Raw genomic sequence first — 26,192 nt, 5'->3', positions numbered from 1 at the left:
AGTGCTGTGAGTCAGGAGAGAGACTTAGCCCAACAGGAGAATATACGCCTCCAAGGCAAACTGGAGAACCTCGAGCAGGTCCTCAAGGTGAGAATCCGTCTGTCCGTCCATCCGTCCATCCATCCATCCTAGCTCTCCTACATTCACTGCTACTGTTCTTCCATCTCAACAGTAAGCTCTGTCAGCCAATCATGAGATATGGATTAAACATCATAGACAGGGTTCTATAAGGCCTTTGCAATCTGATTGGGTTAGGTTAAGGTAAGGCTAGATCACTAGATCAATCTTTTCTGAAAATCCGATTGGACAAATGGATCTATCTACAAAGTCTATCCTATGAGTTATAGAATACATCTTTCTTCCCAATAAAAGTGTGTAAGTCATGAGTTTTGTCATTTGTTTTGCAGGAAACTTTTTTTCATTAGACCCTTGTATGCCAATAGCAATCAGCAGCAGTCTCATAGCAGTGTGAAATATGCTCTCATTACAAATCACTGCTTCCCTCCATTCCATATTGATTGTCTGTTTGTAAGGAGTGGCTATATTTGAGAGAAAAATGTACCCATCTGAGAAAATTGACTCCTGCTCCTAAAAAAGAAAAGAAGTGTGTGTTACTTTCTCATTGCCTATTGATTTGTACGGATGTGGAGATTGCATGTTGGAGAACATTATGGAGAGAGATGAGGATGGAGAAAGCAGAGAAAAACTCTGAAAAGGGAGAATGAAAAAATATAAGTGAGAGATTTCCCGAAGTGGAGCATTCTCCTTAGTTTCCAGTGTGCTCAATGTTTCAGGGATAATAGTTGGTACTTTTTCACCATTGCATAACCATGTTACCAAGATTGTGCTATACCTCAGCATTTTCAGAGAGAGATATTCACTGACATAATAGCGCCATAAAGTTGGCTAATCTGAATAAGTGGAGTCTTAAACAGAGAAGTAGCATCTTTGTTGCTGTGGATGAGGATGATGATGGCGACGATAACGATGACGATGGTTAGGAGAATCAGTTAGCTGTACGCTATTGTCTGATCACTGTGTATGAGAGCCAGAGGACTATCGGCCAGTCCATTTTGGAGCTTTTGAATGACCACAACCGCATCTGACAGAATGATCCTAGTGACAGTCCCTCAGTCCCTCAGTCACTGGAGTCTCCTGTGTCTCTAGCAGAGCTTAAGACTCCTCTGTGATTATGCAAAGCAGTGCCTGCTCAGGACACATCTGAGCATCTCTGGGGAGAAAGAGGCTTTCCTTCTTCCAGAGAGAAAAAGATGAATGTCAGAGTTTATAAGCTGCTTTATGTTTTTAAGCTCCAAGAAACATCTTACGTTCCTAACTCCAACTCCTACCGGTGGCAGCTGCTCTTAACTCTGGAGATACAGTCATAATGACTCATTTGGGAGTGGGTGACTATACACTGAGTGTACAAAACTTTAGGAACACCTTCCTAATATTGAGTTGCACCCCCTTTTGCCCTCAGAACAGCCTCGATTCGTCTGGGCATGGACTCTACAAGCTGTCGGAAGCATTCCACAGGGATGCTGGCCCATGTGGACTCCAATGCTTCCCACAGTTGTTTCAAGTTGTCTGGGTGGTGGTGGAGCATTCTTGATACACACAGGAATCTGCTGAGCGTGAAAAACCCAGCAGCATTGCAGTTCTTGACACACTCAAACTGGTGCGCCTGGTGCAGGTGTAGCTAATGTTTTGTACACTCAGTGTATTTGATTGATCACAGGAATCAGTGAGACGGACTAGATATGGCGTCAATAGAGGTAGACAAACTTCATACCGTTTGAATGGAAAACGAGAGCTTTCTTTTTACTTTTGCCTTTTACCTTTGATGTATTGTTCAACTGGTATTATGGGTGCTGTAAATGTGTTTGGACTGTGTTGTAACCATTCCGTGATCCATTTGGATATTTTCAAGGCATAGTTACCGCACTATGATCATGGGTTGTGATCCGGTGTCCCCAGCATGTGAACGTGTATTGACCATGTTGTGACCCAGTCTCCCCAGCATGTGAACGTGTATTGACCATGTTGTGACCCAGTCTCCCCAGCATATGAACGCGTATTGACCGTGTTGTGACCCAGTCTCCCCAGCATATGAACGTGTATTGACCATGTTGTGACCCAGTCTCCCCAGCATATGAACGTGTATTGACCATGTTGTGACCTGGTCTCCCCAGCATATGAACGTGTATTGATGGTGTTGTGACCCAGTCTCCCCAGCATATGAATGTGTATTGACTGCATTGTTTGTGACCTGGTCTCCCCAGCATATGAACGTGTATTGACTGCATTGTTTGTGACCTGGTCTCCCCAGCATATGAACGTGTATTGACTGCATTGTTTGTGACCTGGTCTCCCCAACATATGAACGTGTATTGACTGCATTGTTTGTGACCTGGTCTCCCCAGCATATGAACGTGTATTGACCGCATTGTTTGTGACCTGGTCTCCCCAGCATTTGCGAGAGGCTGCTGAGAGGAGGCAGCAGTTGGATGAAGAGCATGAGCAGGCCCTGGCTGTCCTCACCACCAAGCAGCAGAATATCCACCTTCTGCATAGGGTAAGCCCATAACACCCCACCGCGCCTCCGACCCTAGACTCCAACCATCACCACAGTGGTCATGAGAATAGAAAGGTTCTGAACTTTTGTAAAACATCACAGTACAGTTGAAAAATATATGGCAAATAGAAATCCAATATGGATGGTGTTAAATGGAGCTGAAGGATGGGACTAATAACAACAACTAATAACATTTTAGTCATTTAGCAGACACTCTTATCCATAGCAATTAGGGTTAAGTGCCTTGCTCAAGGGCACATCGACAGATTTTTCACCTAGTCAGCTCGGGGATTAGAACCAGCGACCTTTCGGTTACTGGCACAACGCTCTTAACCACTAAGCTACCTGCCGCCCCAACAACAACATAACTAATGTAAAGCATACTGTGTCCATAATAAGTATATAGGTTATAGGTTGAGAGCTTTTGTGAAAGAGCACAGTTAGAAAAATATGGCATATAGAAGTAAACCAGATGGACATCATGAAAATGATTGGAGGAAGTTCAGGAGTAAAAACAAACAAAATATAATTATTGTAGAATTTGACTGTGTCCATAAAATGTATATAGTATGTATGGGATGGAAGTAGAGGCCTAAGAGTTGTTGTTCACTAGTTTACTCCAATTGGGGAAGGGGTGATAGGGTTGGAAAGTAATGAAGGGAAATATAATTTTAAAAAGGATATGTGTGTGTGTATGTATGTATATACAGTGGGGAGAACAAGTATTTGATACACTGCCGATTTTGCAGGTTTTCCTACTTATAAAGCATGTAGAGGTCTGTAATTTTTATAATAGGTACACTTCAACTGTGAGAGACGGAATCTAAAATAAAAATCCAGAAAATCACATTGTATGATTTTTAAGTAATGAATTTGCATTTTATTGCATGACATAAGTATTTGATACATCAGAAAAGCAGAACTTAATATTTGGTACAAAAACCTTTGTTTGCAATTACAGAGATCATACGTTTCCTGTAGGTCTTGACCAGGTTTGCACACACTGCAGCAGGGATTTTGGCCCACTCCTCCATACAGACCTTCTCTAGATCCTTCAGGTTTCGGGGCTGTCGCTGGGCAATACGGACTGGGCAATACGGACTTTCAGCTCCCTCCAAAGATTTTCTATTGGGTTCAGGTCTGGAGACTGGCTAGGCCACTCCAGGACCTTGAGATGCTTCTTACGGAGCCACTCCTTAGTTGCCCTGGCTGTGCGTTTCGGGTCGTTGTCATGCTTGAAGACCCAGCCACGACCCATCTTCAATGCTCTTACTGAGGGAAGGAGGTTGTTGGCCAAGATCTCGCGATACATGGCCCCATCCATCCTCCTCTCAATACTGTAAGTCGCCCTGGATAAGAGCGTCTGCTAAATGACTAAAATGTAAATGACCTTCTCTGGATCATCCAGATGGTCATTGGCAAACTTCAGACGGGCCTGGACATGTGCTGGCTTGAGCAGGGGGACCTTGCGTGCGCTGCAGGATTTTAATCCATGACGGCGTAGTGTGTTACTAATGGTTTTCTTTGAGACTGTGGTCCCAGCTCTCTTCAGGTCATTGACCAGGTCCTGCCGTGTAGTTCTGGGCTGATCCCTCACCTTCCTCATGATCATTGATGCCCCACGAGGTGAGATCTTGCATGGAGCCCCAGACCGAGTGTGATTGACCGTCATCTTGAACTTCTTCCATTTTCTAATAATTGCGCCAACAGTTGTTGCCTTCTCACCAAGCTGCTTGCCTATTGTCCTGTAGCCCATCCCAGCGTTGTGCAGGTCTACAATTTTATCCCTGATGTCCTTACACAGCTCTCTGGTCTTGGCCATTGTGGAGAGGTTGGAGTCTGTTTGATTGAGTGTGTGGACAGGTGTCTTTTATACAGGTAACGAATTCAAACAGGTGCAGTTAATACAGGTAATGAGTGGAGAACAGGAGGGCTTCTTAAAGAAAAACTAACAGGTCTGTGAGAGCCGGAATTCTTAGTGGTTGGTAGGTGATCAAATACTTATGTCATGCAATAAAATGCAAATTAATTACTTAAAAATCATACAATGTGATTTTCTGGATTTTTGTTTTAGATTCCGTCTCTCACAGTTGAAGTGTACCTTTGATAAAAATTACAGACCTTTACATGCTTTGTAAGTAGGAAAACCTGCAAAATCGGCAGTGTATCAAATACTTGTTCTCCCCACTGTATATGTGTGTGTATGTGTGTGTGTGTATGTGTGTGTATATGTATGTGTGTATGTATATATGTATATATATATATATGTATGTATGTATGTATGTATGTATGTATGTATGTATGTATGTATGTATATATGTATATATATATATATATATATATATATATATATATATATGTATATGTATATTTGCGCGAAAAAAAAACATATGGGGGACTGGAAGTGATGCAGACAATTACATTGATGGAAGTTACAATCTATCTGAAATATTAAAGCTGATCTACCCCCTACATTTTTTAAACTAAATTAAATACATAAAAAATCTAAAATCACCACAGTGGTCACTAAAGACAATGTATCATGGTAACAGTGGTCAAGTATGTGTGCATTGATTAGAGAGACTAGTATCGTGCAACTATTATGCAATGTTCCCCCAAACACTGTAACTCATGACCCATGAAAAACAACAACATTCTACCATAGTCCTAGTGTGGATATGAAATGTGATGGGAAAGTTAAAGGGGCCATATAATAAGTAGTCTCCTGTGATTGTGTGTCTGTCTGTCTGTAATGGCAGCAGTAATCTGAGCTCCTAGAGAGCTGTGTGAATCCCTGTGTGTTTTGTTTAGAGAGGAGCCGTGACAGACACACAGCAATTCGAGCAGATAGCAAGCACAGCGCAGATCTTACTCCCCAGAGACACCGCCTAAAGTTAACCAAGCACTTCAGTTTAGGGAGACAGAGAGAGAATGTGTGTGTGCGTGTTTGTGTGTGTGTGTGTGTGTGTTATTGAGAGTTGAACGAGGATGTTTGCTTTTGAGTATTGCTGTGTGTTTGTGTGTGTGCACACCTATCTGTGTTTCAATCGGTGTGTTTGTATGCATCTGCCGCAGCGTCCTCATTTGAGGCCTCGTCCTTTGTCTGTTTTGTCCTTTACCTAATGTATTGTGCTGTGATTTCATTCAATTAGCAATTGCACAGATGATATATCACTGGAGTAGAACAGCATTTTGTCCTTCTCGATATCAAAGCCAATCTGGATGAAACAGCTTGATATTATGAGGCTTTTCTGATGCACCTCAGTTGCAGGTTTTTAAATTAGAAGTCATAGCACCCCCTCCATTTCGCCCAGTCTCCACTGTCCTCAGATACCCCACAGCTGTGAGGCATTAACTGCCTTTTTACTGTAGTCAGTAAACCAGTCTCTTTAAGACTATTTCACCTGCTCATGCTGTGCAGAGCTGACACCACTGAGGGTTCTGCATGTGTCTGATCTAGCACTGACAGTTCCTCTTGAGTTGTTGTTCAACTCAGACTGTCTCTTCTACGTCTGCAGTGTACCAAGAGCTGTGTCAATTGTATGCTTGATGTAGCACTGACAGAGAGAGAATGTGCAGTGCTCACTGTGTCACCTGCAGGTCCTATATGTCTGTGTGTCTGTGTTCTCTAGGCTCAGGTTGAAGCTGAGAGAGAGCATGAGGGTGCGGTCCACCTGTTAGAGGTAAGTGGACATGGAGGTCCGATTGGCAAAGTGAGGATGGCTTCCGTGGCTGTTTTCAAAATGGCTGTCAATTGACTGAGACATGTGGTTTTGTTTGTGTATGCAAGAAACATTGATGCATATGAAAATACCTAAATTGCATTGTTTTAATTCCACCAAATCCGTATTGCCTTTCATGAAAAACAAGAGTTTGAGGTAAACCTGGTTAATCCCAAATGATACTCTATACTGTATTTGTATTGCTTTTTGAGGCTTTTGTTGAGTGGGGAGTTAAGTACTGATGAGCATGGAATACACAGAGAGTTGGGTCAGCAAAACCTCATCCTGCCCATAACTCTCTCCATTACGACTCAGTTAGACCGCTCAACACTGCCGTTGCTCAGACTAAGCTCAGAAGCTCTCATCCCAGCCACGGCAATAATGGATCTGGAGAAACCTCTTTTACAGAAAAATCAACATGAGTTCAGGGGGCAACCATCCAGAAGATGGAATATCTACAGTGCAGAGGAGTTGCATTAGGACTGGCACTGTGCACAGAGAACTCCAACAGCATGCTCAGTTACTGCATTAATGCGAGTTAACCCAGAGAGGAGATGGCTCTAAGATTAACTAGGGACGTGCATAATGTTCGTTTCCATAATTTCTGGTTTTCAGCACTGTCTTGGTTATTATTTGGGGTGTTTTCTTTTAGAATACTCATTGTAGATGATATTCCCCATAGGGGACTCTTCGTACCTACTTGTTTTGTAATGGTTTTTTTTTCTCATTTATTTACATGATTTTGCATTGATTACTGTATTATGTATGCATTGATTGCATACGATGTAACAGTTTGATTTGGGTGTTTGTTTTCTTTCATCTTTATTCAATGTCATTGTGTGTTTCTATGTTTTTATTTTGTGTCTGAACAGAACCATTTGGACAGAATGCAGGTATTTATGTTTCCCACCCTGAAACATCTGCAGTTGAAGTCGGAAGTTTACATACACTTAGGTTGAAGTCATTAAAACTCGTTTTTCAACCACTCCACACATTTTTTGTTAACAAACTATTGTTTTGGCAAGTCGGTTAGGACATCTACTTTGTGCATGACACAAGTACTTTTTCCAACAATTGTTTACAGACCGATTATTTCACTTATAATTCACTGTATCACAATTCCAGTGGGTCAGAAGAATACATACACTAAGTTGACTGTGCCTTTAACAGCTTGGAAAATTCCAGAAAATGATGTCATGGCTTTAGAAGCTTCTAATAGGCTAATTGACATCATTTGAGTCAATTGGAGGTGTACCTGTGGATGTATTTCAAGGCCTACCTTCAAACTCAGTGCCTCTTTGCTTGACATCATGGGAAAATCAAAAGAAATCAGCCAAGACCTCAGAAAAAAAATTGTAGACCGCCACAAATCTGGTTCATCCTTGGGAGCAATTTCCAAACGCCGGAAGGTACCACATTCATCTGTACAAACAATGGTACGCAAGTATAAACGCCATGGGACCACGCAGCCGTCATACCGCTCAGGAAGGAGACGCGTTATGTCTCCTAGAGATGAATGTACTTTGGTGCAAAAAGTGCAAATCTATCCCAGAACAACAGCAAAGGACCTTGTGAAGTTGCTGGAGGAAACAGGTACAAACGTATCTATATCCACAGTAAAACAAGTCCTATATCGACATAACCTGAAAGGCCACTCAGCAAGGAAGAAGCCACTGCTCCAAAACTGCCATAAAAAGCCAGACTACGGTTTACAACTGCACATGGGGACAAATATCGTACGTTTTGGAGAAATTTCCTCTTGTCTGATGAAACAAAAATATAACTGTTTGGCCATAATGACCATCGTTATGTTTGGAGGAAAAAGCGTGTGCGAGCAAGGAGGCCTACAAACCTGACTCAGTTACACCAGCTCTGTCAGGAGGAATGGGCCAAAATTCCAACCTATTGTGGGAAGCTTGTGGAAGCTTGTGGAAGGCTACCCGAAACATTTGACCCAAGTTAAACAATTTAAAGGCAATGCTACCAAATACTAATTGAGTGTATGTAAACTTCTGACCCACTGGGAATGTGATGAAAGAATTAAAAGCTGAAATAAATAATTCTCTCTACTATTATGCTGACATTTCACATTCTTAAAATAAAGTGGTGATCCTAACTGACCTAAAACAGGGAATTTTTACTAGGATTAAATGTCAGGAATTGTGAGAAACTGAGTTTAAATGTATTTGGCTAAGGTGTATGTAAACTTCCGACTTCAACTGTAGATACCCAGTGTTCATCATCTCCATGGTCACATCCTTCCTATAGCCTTTAAATCGTCTCAGTGAATCACTTGGGCTCTAATTCACATCAGTGCATATGTTATGGTAATTAGGCAATCATACATATACTAATATTGAATTAGATTGAATTATATGAACAGAGCCCCGTGTTGGTACTGGATCACACTATAGATCCTCTTCTGCCTCCTCTGTACTGCAGTCCAAAGTTACGACCCAAATGGTACCCTATTCCCTATATATTGCACTACTTATGACCAGGGCCTTTAGGGCTCTGGTCAAAGGTAGTGCACTGTATAGTAGTAGGGAATAGGGTGCCATTTGGTACGCCTCCCAGATGTTTTGTAACATCAAAGCACATTTGATTTCCTTGTTTCCATTTGAAAACGAAGCAGAACAAAGTAGTGGCTCCCCGATGGCTGTTCATTCATCCTCAGTTACTGTATCTCAGCCCATCTTGCAGCCCAGTGTTCTGACTCTGAAGCATCTAGTTTTATCGCTGGGTGAAACCAACTTTCCCCGTGGGTAGGACCCTGGCTTGTCTTATCTCTTACCCAGCAGGCCATGGGGTTTGAGCCTTGTAGCTTTCAGAGAAAACCCAACGGTTGTTAACTCAAGGCTCTAATCATCGTCTCGGAGCTGCTTAGATAATGTCTTTAATGTACAGTATATACTTTTCTAAGCCTCTTAACTCTTCGTAGTGCTTGGCTTTGGTTATCAAAGTGTATCAGTGTTGCACAGCCTCTTCTTCCATATACGTTGATTACTCGGCAGTCAGTGTTTTTTATATGAAATGGCTCTTTTGGGATCCCGTGCCGTAATTGGTTCGGCTTGCGATCTGCAGCACCAGATAAGGATTTAAGCCATTGACTAGTTGAACTCATAGCCATGTAGAGGTATATTATGTACATGTTATTAACATAAAACATGCATTGCTTTGTAATAGATCCCTTGTGGCTCATTTGGTGGAGCATGGCGCTTGCAACGTCAGGGTTGTGGGTTTGATTCCCACAGGGGACCAGTATGAAAATGTATGTAAGTTGCTCTGGATAAGAGCTTCTGATAAATGACTAAAATATAAATGTAATACAGTGTATTCCCTTCTAAAGATGTGCTACATAGGAACACAGAAACCTTCCATTGATTGATTATGTCTCTCTCTCTCCTCCCCTCTATATCACATACCTGTCCACGGAAGGTCAAGGTTCGCGACCTGGAGCAGAAATGCAGGTCACAGACTAAACCGTTTGGCCAATTGTCCAATAGCCTGGAAGATTTCCTTCTTGAGGCGGATACTGTGGACATCCTCAGCACTGAGTCTTTCTCCAAACACAAAATTCACCTTTCCCCGGAAAGTAAACTCTCCCAAATCCTCAACGGACTGGCCGCCCAGGCAGGGAAAGGTGAGAGCTCCCAGCCCTGCCCTCTGTAAGAACATTGTGCTGTCAGAAAACATAAATATGAAGCAGAAAAGTGCCTAGCTTTAGAGAGTCAAAGTACATGCATCATATCTGGCATTTGATTCAAACTGTGTATCTCATCAATCAAGACCAATGGACGGTTCTGAAAGTATGTACACATGTACACACCCTTGTTCGTGCTCCAGATGAGGCTCTGTCAGTCATTATGCCTGGGTAATTAATTAATTCAAAATGGAACAAGACAGTAATAGAAGCCGACAGGAGTGAGGTTGGGAGAGTGGGAGATAGAGAGGGAAAATTGGCAGCTAAACTGGTTGGTGTGAGTCAGAGTGAGGACCTGCTTCTCTCTTCAGCCCATCTCAGTGGTAGGCCAGTCTGAACCACTGTGGAAATTGAGGAAATGCTGCTATATTCATGATCAATAACACAGCTCATTGATCAGAGGGCTGATATATGACATCTGCTAATGAGAGCCAACACATTAGTATTCTAACCCCACATACTATAACCTGCCAGCTAATACATTCAGCAGAATCAGTAATGCAGATACCATAGATTAGAAGGCTCTGAGATACTGCTCTAGATATCCTCTACTCACTTTACTGCAGTGAAAATGCTACTGTACGGTTGTAATCTGGTACCATGATGAACCAAATCCAACCACCAAGAATTTTAATTCCATATTTTTGTCTAAAATGTGAAATTACCTAGGCTTGGCGTCGTGTAGGGGTGTGTCTACGAGAACTCTGTGATGGCTGTGCCCTGGTCCCTGTCAGCTGTGTCTTTAGAGAGTGTTAAGCATCAGGGAAATGCATTGCAGATGTGTCAGGCATAAAGAGCACAGCCAGGTCCTGGCCATATACTGTAGTGTGTTTGCTGTCTACTCCCCTGAACAGGAAATCAATAGCTGTACCATGAATGAGAGCAGAAGGGATGCCAGATGCTCTTTATTTGGTGTGGAAATTGACGTTTCCCAGGCAATGAGAGCTCGGCAAACACTCAGCTGATATCCAAGTTCCTCCGTCCACTGCAGATTGTAGACAGAGACAGGCCGGAGCTGCTATCTGTCAATCCCACCGCCGTGACAACGAGCTGCCCCAGCAGCCCACGACGGGCGACCCCCTCAGAGGTGGGTACCGCCTCTCTTCTCTTCTCATACAGAGACAAAGTCACAATGCAAAAGCGTGAGGGTGCTTTATCTTTGCTATTATCAACAGATGGGCTATTCATGGAACAGCTGTATAATAGCACACGATAGCAGTCAGCTGAGCTATAGCTGTAAAACCTATGGGTTTAGCACCGGACAGCAACATGACTCTCCTGTGGCAACTGTCAGAGAAGTAGAACTAGAGAGTATAAGGGTTGAAGTATTTAGATGCAACTCTGTAATTACTCCTCTGCCCCTGTGTTTCTGCAGATGGAGGATGAGGTCAGCCCTGCGCCCAGGTCCAAGCCTCGCTACACCGGCACGGTCCGTCTCTGCACTGCCCGCTACAGGTGGGACTATTCAGTCTGTCTCACAACACCTGGGACAACTGGATCAAATATGGCTCTGGTCTAGGGCGTAATGTCAGTGTCAGCAAGCCGCACGTTACACCCTGGACCAGAGTTAGATCACCGAGTACCTCAACCTGCACATCGGAAGCACTCTTTTCGCCATAAAAATCTTGTAGTATATCTTGTAGTCAGGAGCACATCAATATGTTGAACACCCTCCTCTCTCTTGTTGTGTAGTTACAATCCTTACGATGGACCAAATGAGCATCCAGAGGCAGAGCTCCCCCTGGTGGCTGGGAAGTACCTGTACGTGTATGGCACCATGGACGACGACGGCTTCTACGAAGGTGAGAGTGAATCCAGGGCTACTACTTTGACTTTGCTGCTAACTTCTTTATTGAGGGCAAATGTACTTACTACAACTGTGATATGTGGTTGTCTCACCTAGCTATCTTAAGACGAATGCACTAACTAAGTCACTCTGGATTAGAGCGTCTGCTAAATGGCTGAAATGTAAATGTCCTACACACATTCCACGCACACACTTCACCACTGGCATCAGTATCAACAGGGCCTGCATCTAATCTCATTAGAATTATGAAGGCTTTTTCATCCACGGCTACGCTAATCCTCCTAGCATCCCTGGCCCAGACTTCAGCCTGCTTCAGCAGCTTTGGTGAGTCATCACTTGCAGCCATGGGCGGTGGTGTTGGTGGTGGTGGGTGAGAATACCTGGCTGGCTGCATGGAGGAGGAAGAGGTTTGTATTTACCACAGGGATACAGGGGCTCAGACCAAGCTGTTGTCAAGATGCAACCTGAGCACTGTAGCTCGACGGCTAATCCAGCAAGGCCTGATTAATCACAGACATATTCCCCTGCGGACGGAGAGCTACAGTTGGTTGGTGGTTATAGTGAATTGGGTGCCATTTCAGACGCACCCTTAGTTCCATCCACTGTGCAGGAATAGGTTTTTAACCCCCCGTACTTCCTGGAGAAAGTGATGATGGCATCATAACCCTATCCTTCCTTCTCTGTCTGATCCGAGAGAACAGTCCCTACCAGCACCACAGGGTCTCTCTTCCCACTCATGTCGTCCTGGGAAAATAGATCACACTTCCATTGAGTCACGAGAGCTCTCGTTATTATTGTCCTTTCTCTTTTTTCACTAATGAGATGGTCTATTTTTAGCTGATGTTAACATTTGCAGCAGGCATCATTAAAGGCTTGAGCGTGCCATAGATTCCCCCTGAGACGGCCATGTGTGAATGGTGTCTATCGTCAGGCTACTGTGTGTCAGAACAGAACAGAACAGGGTTCCTGGAAGGTGTTACTGTGTCTGACTGAATAATCACGCAATTAAATCTTCACAGCCAGCGAATCCTGAGTGGTATTACATTACAGAAATATCCATATTCTGCTTAACTCTTTTGATACCTTCTTTACATACCTCATTGCCATATAAATATACATTCCTTTATACATACTAAAGGTACTTTTTCATGGAATAACATGTTTGGGGACAAGATTTGTAGAGGAATTTGCAGAAGAGAGAGGGTTGTGGGTTTGTATTTTGTTGATAATAAAGTAAGTATCTCTCTCTGTCTGTCTCTGTGTGCTCCAGGGGAGCTACTGGACGGCCAGCGAGGGCTGGTCCCGTCCAACTTTGTGGAGTTTGTCCAAGACAAGGAGAAACCATCCCTCCAGCCAGGGGACATAGAGGAAGACCAGGGCTCTCTGGACCATACCACCCTTGGCCTGATGGGGGTGGATGGAGGGGCCCCTCAGGATGGGCTACTGGGTTCCACCAACCCCCTGGGCCCCTGCAGCAACGGCACAGGGCCCCTGGACCCTGAGGATCTGGTCGATGACATTGTGCCTTACCCCCGGAAGATCACCCTGATCAAGCAGTTGGCCCGTAGCGTCATTGTGGCCTGGGAGACACCCATGGTGCCTCTGGGCTGGGGAAACATCAGCTGCTACAACGTGCTGGTGGATGGCGAGGTGCGTGCCAGCGTACCCTACGGCGGCAGGACCAAGTCGTTGTTGGAGAAGCTGGATCTGGACACCTATACGCACCGCGTGTCCGTACAGAGTGTGACAGACAGGGGCCTGTCGGACGAGCTGCGCTGCACCCTGATGGTGGGAGCCAACGTGGTGGTGGCGCCGTACAGACTGCGTGTGGACGACATCCTGCGCGACTCAGCCGAGCTCTCCTGGTTGCCCAGCAACAGTAACTATGGGCACACAGTGTTCCTGGACGGGGCGGAGCATGCGGTGGTGAAGCCGGGGAGGTACAGGCTGCGCTTTGTTAACCTCAAGGCCATGACAGTATACAAGGTGAGGGTGGTGGCCCGGCCACACCAGGTGCCATGGCAACTGCTCATGGAGCAGAGGGAGAAGAAGGAGGCTGCTGTGGAGTTCTGCACACAAGCTGCTGGTGAGGCCCGGTTTGCTCTTTTATTAAGTCTAAGTGTTTCTGTTGCCCATATACATATATTTGTTATTCTGTCATCTATAATGTTTTATAGAAAGTTTGGATAAAAGTCCATTGGGTTATTTGTTAGACATAGACCGTTAAGGTAAGATATATAGATGACTCGTGTCCTTACCCGTGCTATGTATGTCTGTTATGTTTTGTCCAGGTCCAGGACCATATTCCAGATCAGGTCAGAATGAAGACCAGTTGGGTTATGGTGGTTTTGGGAAAAGTAGGAAGTAGCTTTTAATTGGCATGAGCAACTGACACATTGAATGAAAACAAGCTAACAGCACTTTAAAACCTAAGAAACTATCATGAGTAACTTCCTCAGCTTTTCCCTCCCTTTGGCTCAATGCTAATATACATTATAGATGAAAGTTACATCCCAAATGGCACCATATTCCTTATATAGTGCACTACTTTTGAACAGAGCCTTGGTCAAAAGTAGTTGACTATATAGGAAATGGGGTGCCATTTGGGATGCATCCTAAAGCTTCTGAAGTAACTCCCACCCACTCTATCCTTCACTGAAATTACCACATCAGTATCCGTGTGCATTTCCCTCTGCCTGAGTGGTGACATCACTGTGATGTCCTGCATGATGTATCTAGTGAACCAGGAAAGAACAGGCTGTACTCATTCAACTCACACTGACGCCTTTCACACACAAGACACACACACACACACACACACACACACACACACACACACACACACACACACATAGACAGACTATACAGACGGACACACACGCACATAAGCACATTCACACACACACACACAGTAATGTTTTCAGGTGGCCTTGGGCCTCCCTTTGTTCCTTTCAGCCATCTACTTTCACTCTTTCATCATACAATACATGGCAAACAACATTCCAAATAGCTTTCAAATACTATATGGATAAATACATTAGACTGTGATTAGACTGATTACAAAGCTAAAGAGTTTGATATTAATCAGAGAAGACGTTTCATGCATTTAAGACTCACTCTAAAAATAATAGACACAATTTTGAGCGGATATTACATGGTGATTGCTGAGGTGTATGCAACCAACAGTGGAAAAGGGAAAGGGGGATTTGTGTATCACAGACTTGTCGCAATCATGTAATTTCACAACAAAAAAGAGATGAAACAAGTTAACAGCACTCATGAATGCTCCACTCACCTCCACTCCTTCCCTGTTTGTGTGTGTATAACCTATTTAGGTAGTATCTAATGTGTCGTCCCCCCTCCAGGCCCCCCATTACCCCCTCAGGAGGTGCAGGTGCAGTGTGGCCATGCCCCGGGGGTCCTGCAGGTGCGCTGGAAGCCCCCTATCCTCTCACCCACTGGAACCTCCAATGGAGCCAGCGTCATCGGATACGCAGTCTGCACTAAAGGACAGAGGGTGAGTCAGTAACTGTGTGCCAAAGGACAGAAGGTGAGTAAGGGTATACCCCAAGTGACAACGAAGTATTTGAGAGTGAGTGAACTACAGAGTGTCAGAGTATGTGATATGTGTGTGTAATTGTGTCATTGCATCACGGCTGGCTTTAGTGCTCAGCAGTGCTACCTAGACAGCTCTCACTGTCAGTGCTAGTATTCGCTATATACAAGGGCCTGTGAAAACCCTACAGAGCACACTCACTCCCTCTGCTGGTGAACATGGAATTAAAATGGACATCCTCTTTTTGTAGAGTTGCACAGGGTCTGTGTTAGGCAAACTGTCAATACTAGTGGACATTTCTCTGAATTTAAGAGCAATGCCATTGGAAAGCAGTTGAAAGGAACACAACAATGAATTGAATGTCAACAGTGTCCAACCCGAGGTATGTGTGTTGTGTTTCCTCTCAGATAGCGGAAGTGTTGTACCCTCTGGCTGACTATGTGACAGTGGAGCTGAACAGGATCCAGTGTCTGGAGGCCAGGGAGGTCATCGTCAGGACGTTATCAGCACAGGGAGAGTCCCAGGACTCCCACATTGCCCCCATTCCAAGCAACCTACTGTTGCCTCCTCCTCATCCTGCCCCCCTGTCCCTTCCACACCCACACGCAGGGCACCCTCCACCTCACCCCCACGCCCCCCCACCCCATCTCCAGTCGCCTCACCTCCCCCACCCCCAACTACCCCCGCCTCACCCCCAGCCACCCTCACCCCTGCCTCACAGACAACCCTTCCCTAACCACAGTCCTCAGCCCCAGCCACACCTCCAACCCCTGCCCCCTCATCCCGTCCCCCAGCCTCACCGACAGCCTCACCCCGCTCACCCTGGTGGTCCCCCACAGCCCCAGCCTCTGCACCTCCAGCCTCATCCGCCCCACACAATGCCCCAGCACCGCCTACCACTGCTGCCCCACCCGCCCCCCAGCTCCACCAGAGACCAGTAAGTGCCAGAGACCTGGAAGCCAAAGAGCAGGTGGTCCACCTTGGGGGCGTCCCCAGCCAGCCCTGGGACCCTGCCTGCTCCCCCTCCGCCCAGCCTCCTCCTGCCCCCATGCACGGGCACACCCTGGAGGCGCCCCTCTCTGCCAACCACCGCTCGCCCTCCCCCCAGAGGATCCTGCCCCAGCCCAGGGGCACCCCCATCCCAGACCAAATGGCCAAAGCCATCGCCCGCGAGGCAGCACAGAGGGTGGCTGCGGAGAGTGGCAGAGTGAGTCATTCATACATAAAGCCAATTCATGATGCCCTGGTTAAAGCTCTAGTCTGATAATTTGTCTGTTGAATTAAGTTACAAACATCTGCCTATGGGTTGGGTTAGATGGAGAGGAGAGTCGTCTACAATGAGCAGGGCCAGGCCTTCCACCAACAGAACTCAGACGAGGAAGAGGAGGATGAGGAAGGGTATGGTCGCAGCCGCAGGAGACAGGGGGCCTCAGTAGATGAGTTCCTCAGAGGGTCCGAGCTGGGCAGGCTGGTAAGACAGAATAAAAAAGGTTTTGTCCAGGTGCTAGATATCCTAGTATGATTTCACACCTTTGTGTGTGTGTGTGTGTGTGTGTGTGATTTGTGTGTGTGTGTCTGTCAGGCTCACTACAGCCACAGTGAGGAGTACCACAGTGATAGCAGCCGGGGCTCTGACCTTTCTGACATCATGGAGGAGGATGAGGAGGAGCTCTACTCTGAGATGCAGCTGGAGGAGGGACGACGACGCAACTCCCACAATGCACTAAAGGTAGGAATACCACTCATATAGTCTCTCATCAAAGCTTAACATTGAAATGTTAAATTTTGAAATTGAGTAACTGATTTGGTTCTGATTACCACTCGTGCAATAGAAACAAGCAAGCATGCAAACCCCTTTATCACTGTTGGATGATATGGCTCCTGTGTCCAGCCATGTGTCTACAGCAGGATACTTCCTCTGTCTTGTTTGATTGGTTGACCTTCACATTCTCATTTATTTGGAGCAATGTCATTGGAAGTCAATTTTGTTAGTTGTGGGAATATTAAGACGTTTTTTTAATGTGTGATCTTTTTAAGATTGGGAACACCCGCTCTGGGGGTCGGCTGGATCGGGAGACGGGGAGAAGAACACCCAGGGACGGTCCGCAGCCCCAGAGACGCCCTCTTATGGTGCCCTCCATTGGTCAGTCGGATCACATGACCCCAGAGAGGACTCTGGGAGTCGTAGTGTTTTTGTGCTTTGATGTTCTCTGTGCCCTAGTAGATGTTCTGCTTTCTGTTTTAATCCACCATGAGCTTCTCTGTGTACAGATCACCTCTGTGTCTTTGAACCATGCTCATGCCTTCACAGTACTGACAGCTTACTTATAGACATCAGTCAATGTACAGTATTATCAGCTACTAGAAAGTTCCCTGGCTGCTACGGTGACTAGGTACACAGACGCATATTTCACAATATCAAATGTAGATCAATATTCCAATGATTAAAAACTGCTTTTGATCTCTCTGTTTATGGCCAGCGATATGTTAGGATTATCAAAGGTTATGCCAGGAATAGACCTCCAAACCAACCAACCAATGAGTAGCCTGCGCGCTTTAACCACCATCGTCTGATTGGTGTTTCCTGTAGAGATAACCACAGAGAGTAACAGTGATGGGAACCTCACCCCCGTCACGGAGGATGTTTACTATGGCAGTGTAGCACGGCACAGGACGTGGTCGCCCCGCCGATGCCCCACAGGTGCCAAGCCTCCCTATAATGGTAATGCTGCAGTTTCTCCCTCGCTCCTTCACCAAAGCACAGCCAAAAGCCACCAGTGCTAGTGGAGAGAAGAGTAGTGACACCAACGAGTGCCTTAACATGTCTCAGAACACCTAGCATGATCCACTACACTGCACCAATATAGCAGCTCGCTGAGCCACACTGGGCCCAAGATGGCTGCCCACTGTTGTGGATTGGAATGACTGCTGCTCAGAGAATGCTTCTCCCCTCCCTCCCTTGCACTGAATTCCATCAGATGCCTGCTAAACCCTTCCCCCTCTCAATCTAACCACACCCACCACACCTTTACTGGGGTTGCTATGCATGACTGGGTGGAAGGAGTCAGGGTCTTTGAAGAATTATATAGCATGGTTGTCCTTGCTGAGCAAACTCAATGACTGTTACAGAAAGTTGTACTAAAATGATCCTACTACATCTTACATAGAAATACATACTAATTTGTTTGTTTGGGCTTTCATTTGTTTTAATATGCTGATGGCTTGATCTTATTTTATCATTTCTAAGCAAGGGGTCAACTAAAGGAAAGACAGAGTTTTCTTTGGACAAACTGTAGGCCCACCGTACTTTAGTGGAGCCTAATACAATAGTCAAATCAGTGCCACTACCTCAGGGTTCAGCAGTATGCATGCTTAACTCAGAGTATTGGAGTAAATGTGCTTGTTTCTGTGTGTGTGTGTGTATCATAGTGTGTTTGTGTAACCCATCATGTCTGGCTTGCTCTACAATCTCTATCCATCTGTAACCTGATAAGGCCATAAGCTCATATGTGGTGTCAAATGGATGTACATTACATTATTACATTATTTACTCTTGTCTCTGTGCTGATAATGTGACCAATTGATGGATTGACCACATAATTCTGCTTGCACACTACAGAATTAAGTGTTGGTTTGATGAGGCAAGTTCAATACATTATGTAGGACTGTATAGTCACCTTCATGGTTTGGCTCTCTCACTTGTAAATCACTTGTAAACAACACACCTGTCTGTATATGCCTCTTCCCTTCTTCCATTCCATGAACAACAGCATGCGCAACATGCCTCACTACTACACACCAGTGCTACTGAGTGGCCAAATTCAGCAAAAAAATGGTTTCTTTCATGTTATAGATATGAATCTAGGATCAATGTAACTTGATGTCAGAGTAAAATAATGCCATAGACTGTGACCCATTACATCTGTAGTCGATCCTAGTGGACCTAAATTGAGATGCAGGTGGATGTGTTCTCTTTCTCTCCCGTGTTTAAGAGGGATACAGGGACCGGGAACGTCGCTCCCCTCCTAACTACGATGAGTCGGAACCTGAAGAATCGTTCCGGATCTTTGTGGCTCTGTTTGACTACGACCCCCTGTCGATGTCTCCCAACCCGGACGCAGCAGATGAGGAACTGCCCTTTAAAGAGGGCCAGATCATCAGGGTGGGTGTCACACACAGGGCTAGGCCATACCAGGAGATGTATTGTGCTTGAGGTACAATATAGAAATAGACTTTTCCTTCCATCCCTCTGCCGTCTGTTTCGTTTTGCTTTCAATTACTATTTTCTTGTTCCATTTTTCTCTCTCCCTCCCCTCTCACTCTCCCTTGCTTTCTGTCTCTCGCTCTCTCTCTCTCTGTGTTCCAGGTATATGGTGATAAGGACACAGATGGTTTCTACCGAGGGGAGATCAGGGGAGGCAGGATGGGGCTCCTGCCCTGCAACATGGTGTCAGAGATCAGGGCTGAGGATGAGGAGACCATGGACCAGCTCATCAAGCAGGGCTTCCTCCCGCTCAACACACCAGTGGATAAAGTAGGAATAGGTAACCACAGAACTAGAAGGAGTAGAATAGACATCCTCATTCAAGTCAATGATTCCATAACGGGTGGACTGGTAGCCATTTTGACTGTACCCATTCATATCTCCCTATGACACCACACATACATCTGTCACTATATCACCTCTTCTCCTGGCGTGCCCTCTTGTTTCCTCTCACAGGGCAGGACAGACGAGGCCTCCGCCAGCACCAGGCCACCAGGAGGATGGTGGCCCTCTACGATTATGACCCCAGAGAGAGCTCCCCTAACGTGGATGTGGCGGTATTGACACACACACACACACTGTACATACATACACACACTGTAACCAGATAGACAGACATTGTAAGGATATTAATGACGTTTCTGTCTATCTGTTTCCTGATAGGCTGAGTTGACTTTCTGTGCTGGTGACATCATCGCTGTATTTGGAGAGATTGATGAAGATGGATTCTACTATGTGAGTATGGCTCTTTTCTAGGTTCCATGATGTGACTAGTAGTATTATTACATAGGGCAATTCAAAGGTTGTAAAAGTCAGAGATGTTTTAGTTCTGCATTTTTAAGAAATACCATTGGATCAACAGCCTGCTCATACACATAGTATGTCCTCTTGCCCAGGAGAGGGCTCTTTCCCTCAGGTTTGACCACCAGAGTTCAATGCGTCTAGTCATGGTTCTCATCCCCACTGCCCCCTCCTCTCCTCTCACTGCAGGGTGAAATCAATGGCCACCGCGGCCTCGTCCCCTCCAACTTTCTGGAAGAAGTGCCTGATGACGTGGAGGTGTACCTGACGGACACTCCATCCCGCTACGCCCAGGACGAGACAGCCAACCGGGCCGAGGCCAAAAGGGTACATCGCCGCTCTCAGCGCTAGGCCCTCTGTCCATCCATCCTCCGTCTCTCTTGATTTACGCCTCGCTTTCTCCACTTGCCGTCTGTGTTCTGTGTGTGTGTGTTGTCCATGTGTGACAGTGACAGTGGTGACTATACAAACCTTAGCCCCGGCCGGCGAAAGGGACAAACGCAGTCAAACCTTTCTGAGTGTTAGAAAGGAAGAAGCAAAGCCTGATGTTGACAGAGAGATAGAACACTTGAACTGTGTCTGTACGGGGCGGGTGATATTCACAGACCAGTGACAAAAGAGAGTGGAGATTTTGAAAAAGGCTAAAGTCATTCCTACACAGGAATATAGAAGGATCATTGGGTAACCTCTTTGCACTGAAACACAAAACCCAACTCTGGATCTTGTGTCTATTAATAAGTGCTTTATGAACACATCTGAAACGTTCCTGATTTCTAACAGTTGTTTCCCAATGGACAGAAAGGATTTGAGTAAACTGTAGGGTTGATAATATAGCAAAGCATGCCTTTTTCAAAAATAAACTCGATACCTTTTATATAATAGTAGACTTTATTGGCCCAACTGCTGTATTTCCTGGGAGAGGCTTTGTTTCTTTTTGTATACTGAACACACTTCCAAAAAATATATATTTTTCAGGACTGATGAAAGTTGATATATATGCCATGTTTGATCTAAACCAGAAGAATAAACAGCCACAGTGAGACATCCATACTGTAATGGTACCATGGAACAATAAAAGCAGCAATAATTTTCATTTGCGACCTGTGGTCATGTGAGTATTGTTATTTTTCTTTTCTGTTCTCATAGTCGTGGTGTGGGTTGTACTAAAAATGAAATGTCACCATATCTGATTTCCTTTTTTCCCTCACCTGCTTGGCAAATACAAACAGAAGAAGATTGTTCATTTCACATCATAAATGGCTCTGTCTGCCTTGTACAGTATGTGAGCAACTAGAGATACCAGTCTGACAGATCTAATGCTGGGCATTGTGATTACACTTATGTTAAATGGTTTATTTGTAGCCAGTAAACATTCTGCTTACACATTCACAAGTTTATAGGTTATGGTTATTCATGCTTGCACATTAAAGTTTTACATACTAGTTGGCGTAATGAGGAAAGTGCTTCCCCTTACTTTTTAGTGTAACCAGAAGGCTAATTTCCAGCATAAATTAGACATTGTTACAAAGTTATCTTTTGTAACAATTTATTGGAGTGATTTAATGCTTGCAAAGTAGTGGACTGCTACTTATCGGTGAGATAGTGCTCTATTTTGCAAACTTAAAAGTTCCCTATATCTGTAGTTGTTGATAAACCATTACTAATGGGAGCTGCAAATCCCCATTTGATTCAAAGTTATGATTCCTCTTTAACTTTGTGAGACCATTTTAAAGGTCCTAGATTAACTATATGATAGCATACCATACTTTGTTATGTTGCCAGCCCAGTGCATTAGGCAAGAGGGATGGTATCTACAGTTGTCTCCCTGAGTGTTGTATATTACTGTGTGTGTGTCCCTCACGATCGATGGACCTATCAGAATCTGTGGTGTTGCGATGTCGTGCTCTATGTTTGATGGCTTCCTCCTCAGTGTTTGTATGTGTGAAACCTCAGCAGCGCCACCAATGTCTTCAGTCCCGACAGGGAGGTATAATGAATGGTTTCAATAATAGCCCAAAAGGCAATACCTCATCCTTATTCTGAACCACTTTTATAAACATTATGGGCTGGTTTCCCAGACACTAGTCCTGAACTAAAAACCTATTCCAATGGCGAATTTTCATTGAGCATGCGTTTTAGTCCAGGGTGAGGCTAAATCCTTGTCCGGGAAACCAGCCCTATTTGAAACATAAACGTTACATAGGTATTTGACACACATTTAGTGGAAAACCTACAGTAAGTATAATGGTCTGCATTGCCATTGTTCTCTTTATTATACAGAGTTATGTTTGCATACTTGCCTAAATTGACAGCTAATGCTGAGAAGTCTCAAGGTCAGCACACATAACATATCAAATTCAAATATTGTTGGAAATGTAATTAGACTGGAAATATTTGGCATACCCAACCCTTCACTCTATTTAACCCAAAGTATTTTAAAGTCCCATTGGATATATAGCGTCACTATAGATGGATAGGGCTACTCAGGTGACAGTGGGGTGATACAGTGTTATTGAGGGACACAAGGCTGACTGTAGACTGTGTGTACTAGTCCTACCTCAGACAGAGAGAGCGTAGGCCACAGTGGACCACTGCTTTCTTTGTAATGCCCTGCCCCTACCCCCCACCACCCTCCATGGCATCTTTCTTCAGGTAACCACGGATACCACAGAGAGCACGGCCCCGCCTGTCCGAGTGGCATCCCCCATGGTGGGTCCCCTGTGTCCCCCAGGCACCATGCGGCCCATCAGCCCCACCAGGGGCCCCAGGGACCTCCGAGACAACAAAAAGAAAAAAGGACTGCTCTCCAAGGGGAAGAAACTGCTCAAGAGACTCTCTCCGGTTAAATAAACTGTTCCCAGCTGACCCCAGAACAGATACTGGGCCCAGCACTGTACATCGCATACAGTACATGCAATCAAATCAGCCGATCGTACGGCACACAACTACAATGGCAACATGTGTGCGTATGTATTACAGGACAATATATGTGAGCCTAATCTAATATATTCAGTGATACAACATGTTCTAATGATTAATACACATACTTACATGTACTTCGTGCCAAATTCAATGAGACCTTTGCTCACACATACTGTATAACTGTGATATATTTGAGGTGGAGAAAAAAAAAGGAGTACAAACTAGGATTTTCATGACATGGATTTTTATTACCGCTGTTTTCTTTAATCAAATGGAGATCAGAACGATGCTGATAAGGCATTTGTGTGCATTTGTTTCAAGCAGGGTAACATAAGAGTAGCCTATTATTTTTTGTTACAAATCTTACGTTTCTAGATGGTTTCCATAGCAATTGTGCAATTATAAGTTCTAACAGACATGACGTGGCAAAAAACATCAATGTTGTGATAGTGAGATGTCAATACTAGGAGACAGACCATACTCCTGAAACACTGGAGCAACAATTCAACTATTGATGGCATTCTGTCAGTAATGCTGGCTGCTAATACAGAGGCTTTGAACAGTTCAATATATCACAGACAGGATGGTGACAAAGGGTTGAATCACTCACAGAACCTAGAAGTCTATAGGGTGGTTGGCCACAGGGCATTACAGCAAGGAGAGGGAGCTACATTGGATAAGACGTTTGAACCATCTCAGTGGCCTTTATGAAAGCAATTCTAGCATAACTTTCCTCATTTTCTATGGTTGAACAAGGCTGTTTTTAGACTTACACCAGTCTTTGCCAAGAACCCCTAGTGCATCTCTGCAGCTTTGTTTGATAAAAATCACAAATAGATGTTTGTTTGTTTCATTGCTGTCCAACTGTCATGAAACGCCTAGTTAAAGACAACCTTCTGTGTTTGCCTTCCAATTGCACAAAGGTGTGTGTTTTGTCTGATGAATGGAAAAGCAGTAGTTCTCGGTGTGTATGGATGTGTTGAGGGTGTAGGCAATGTGTGTGAGTTTGTGTACTCAGTGTGCATTCATGTCTGTGCATCCTTTTTTTATTTTTAAAGAGGACAAGTAGTTGAGTCATGTGATCTTAGTGGTGTGCTGCCAACTACATTGCCGGTGTGATATTCAGTTATGTTACCCGCTCAGCCATTTCAGTAAAGATGTCTAGGTGTGCTCAAGATTCTGCACCGTTTACTTGTTTACACTCTTATAGACCTTGTGGCTATTTTTGAAGTCAAGGGAAACGGATGGATGACCGACATACTGTACCTACAACCTCTAAACCAGTAGTCATGTGGCTTATGGGATAAATGAGTGCTAGGATGCATCCAGCTGATCCATTAACTGGAGAGGCTGTCATAGCCTTTAGCAAATGTTTGACACCTTTCAGAGCCCTACATTAACCCATTTTCATAAACCATGATCCTATTCTGTAATAGTTTAACATCACTTCAGTTGCTGTACAGCCACAATTTGATGGACATAATCATAATGGACAATATGTCAATCCATGACTCAAAATGACAGTGTTTTATTCTGACAGGGGGAGATGTTTGAGTTGTACTGAGAGAGAAAGCAAGTCAGACAGACACCTATCAGACAGGTTCTGTAAATGCCCATCAGTTAAGATATCTGAGTCAAGCGTAATATCCTGCTGTATAATGATTACATGGTTCTTCTATGTTTATTAAAAAAGAGAGAAAATCAAATGATGGATTGCCAAAAAGGAATGTATGAAATGTTCAGCGGGCAATTTTATTATTTGTCCAACGTTATGCATCCATTCGTCAAAAGGTGTTAGTCATAACACCAAATCATTCATTTGTAAATGGGTGTAATGTCTATCCTGTTGCTCTTTTGTACTTTTCTCCATTTATAGATAATTTCTAAATGTTTATACTTGATTTTCAGACTGCCTTTTTTAGTGCATTGAGATTTCTTCTTACTGTAAACAGTACAAGCATTCTCCATGGTGTCCTCAAGATAAGATGTTTAAGTCTGCGGTTATGTGCTTGCTCTGTGAATCAAAGAGAAAAAAATAGAAATCATTGGACAATATTAATGGTGTGTGTGCATGTGCAAAAAAAAAATACATTTTTTATCAAAAATAAATTTGATATTTTGTAGAATATTGGATTTGGATTTGGTGTATATTTACATTTTAGTCATTTAGCAGACGCTCTTATCCAGAGCGACTTACAGTTAGTGCATTCATCTTAAGATAGCCAGGTGGGACAACCACATATCTCAGGCAATAAAGTAGCTATCAGCAAAGTCAGTGCTAGTTGGGGGGGAAAAGTCAAGTGTGAGTGTTAGTTTACGGGGGTCAATGGGCAGGAAGATGGGCAGGGACTCTGCTGTCCTAGTTCCAGGGAGAAGCTGGTTCCACCACTGGGGTGCCAGGACAGAGAAGCGCTTTGACCTGGCTGAGTGGGAGCTGCCCTCCAGTAGGGGTGGGAGGGCCAAGAGACCAGAGGTGGCAGAATGGAGTACTCGGGTTGGAGTGTAAGGTTTGAGCATAGCCTGAAGGTAGGGAGGGGCAGTTCCTCTTGCTGCTCCATAGGCAAGTACCATGGTCTTGTAGTGGATGCGAGCTTCGACTGGAAGCCAGTGGAGTGTTCGGAGGAGTGGTGTGACATGGGAGAACATTTACATTTTACATTTACGTCATTTAGCTCTTATCCAGAGCGACTTACAAGTTGGTGCATTCACCCTATAGCCAGTGGGATAACCACTTTACAATATTTTTTTTTTTTTTTTTTTAGTGGGGGGGGGATAGAAGGATTACTTTATCCTATCCCAGGTATTCCTTAAAGAGGTGGGGTTTCAAATGTCTCCGGAAGGT

The 26,192-nt window shown here is 44.5% G+C and overlaps 1 protein-coding gene across 1 annotated transcript; it reads left to right on the top strand.

Annotated features, from left to right (window-relative positions):
• Positions 1 to 25,141, top strand: LOC121583490 (RIMS-binding protein 2-like; the record flags this gene model as incomplete). Its single annotated transcript, XM_045225445.1, has 22 exons — positions 1 to 87; positions 2,471 to 2,575; positions 6,208 to 6,258; positions 9,736 to 9,940; positions 10,936 to 11,087; positions 11,376 to 11,455; positions 11,693 to 11,802; positions 13,078 to 13,893; positions 15,173 to 15,324; positions 15,771 to 16,060; positions 16,102 to 16,570; positions 16,679 to 16,834; positions 16,946 to 17,092; positions 17,401 to 17,506; positions 17,954 to 18,142; positions 18,611 to 18,616; positions 19,356 to 19,525; positions 19,730 to 19,907; positions 20,084 to 20,184; positions 20,291 to 20,362; positions 20,618 to 20,755; positions 23,081 to 25,141. Coding segments are annotated over 22 exons (3,978 nt in total), but the record flags the coding sequence as incomplete, so codon positions are not given.
• Between the last annotated feature and the right edge of the window lie 1,051 nt (positions 25,142 to 26,192).

This window comes from Coregonus clupeaformis, chromosome 15 (genome assembly GCF_020615455.1).
Source record: "Coregonus clupeaformis isolate EN_2021a chromosome 15, ASM2061545v1, whole genome shotgun sequence".
NCBI classification, from domain to species: Eukaryota; Metazoa; Chordata; class Actinopteri; order Salmoniformes; family Salmonidae; genus Coregonus; species Coregonus clupeaformis.
Note: the sequence above shows the minus strand (reverse complement) of the source record. Positions and strands in the feature narration are given on the sequence as shown.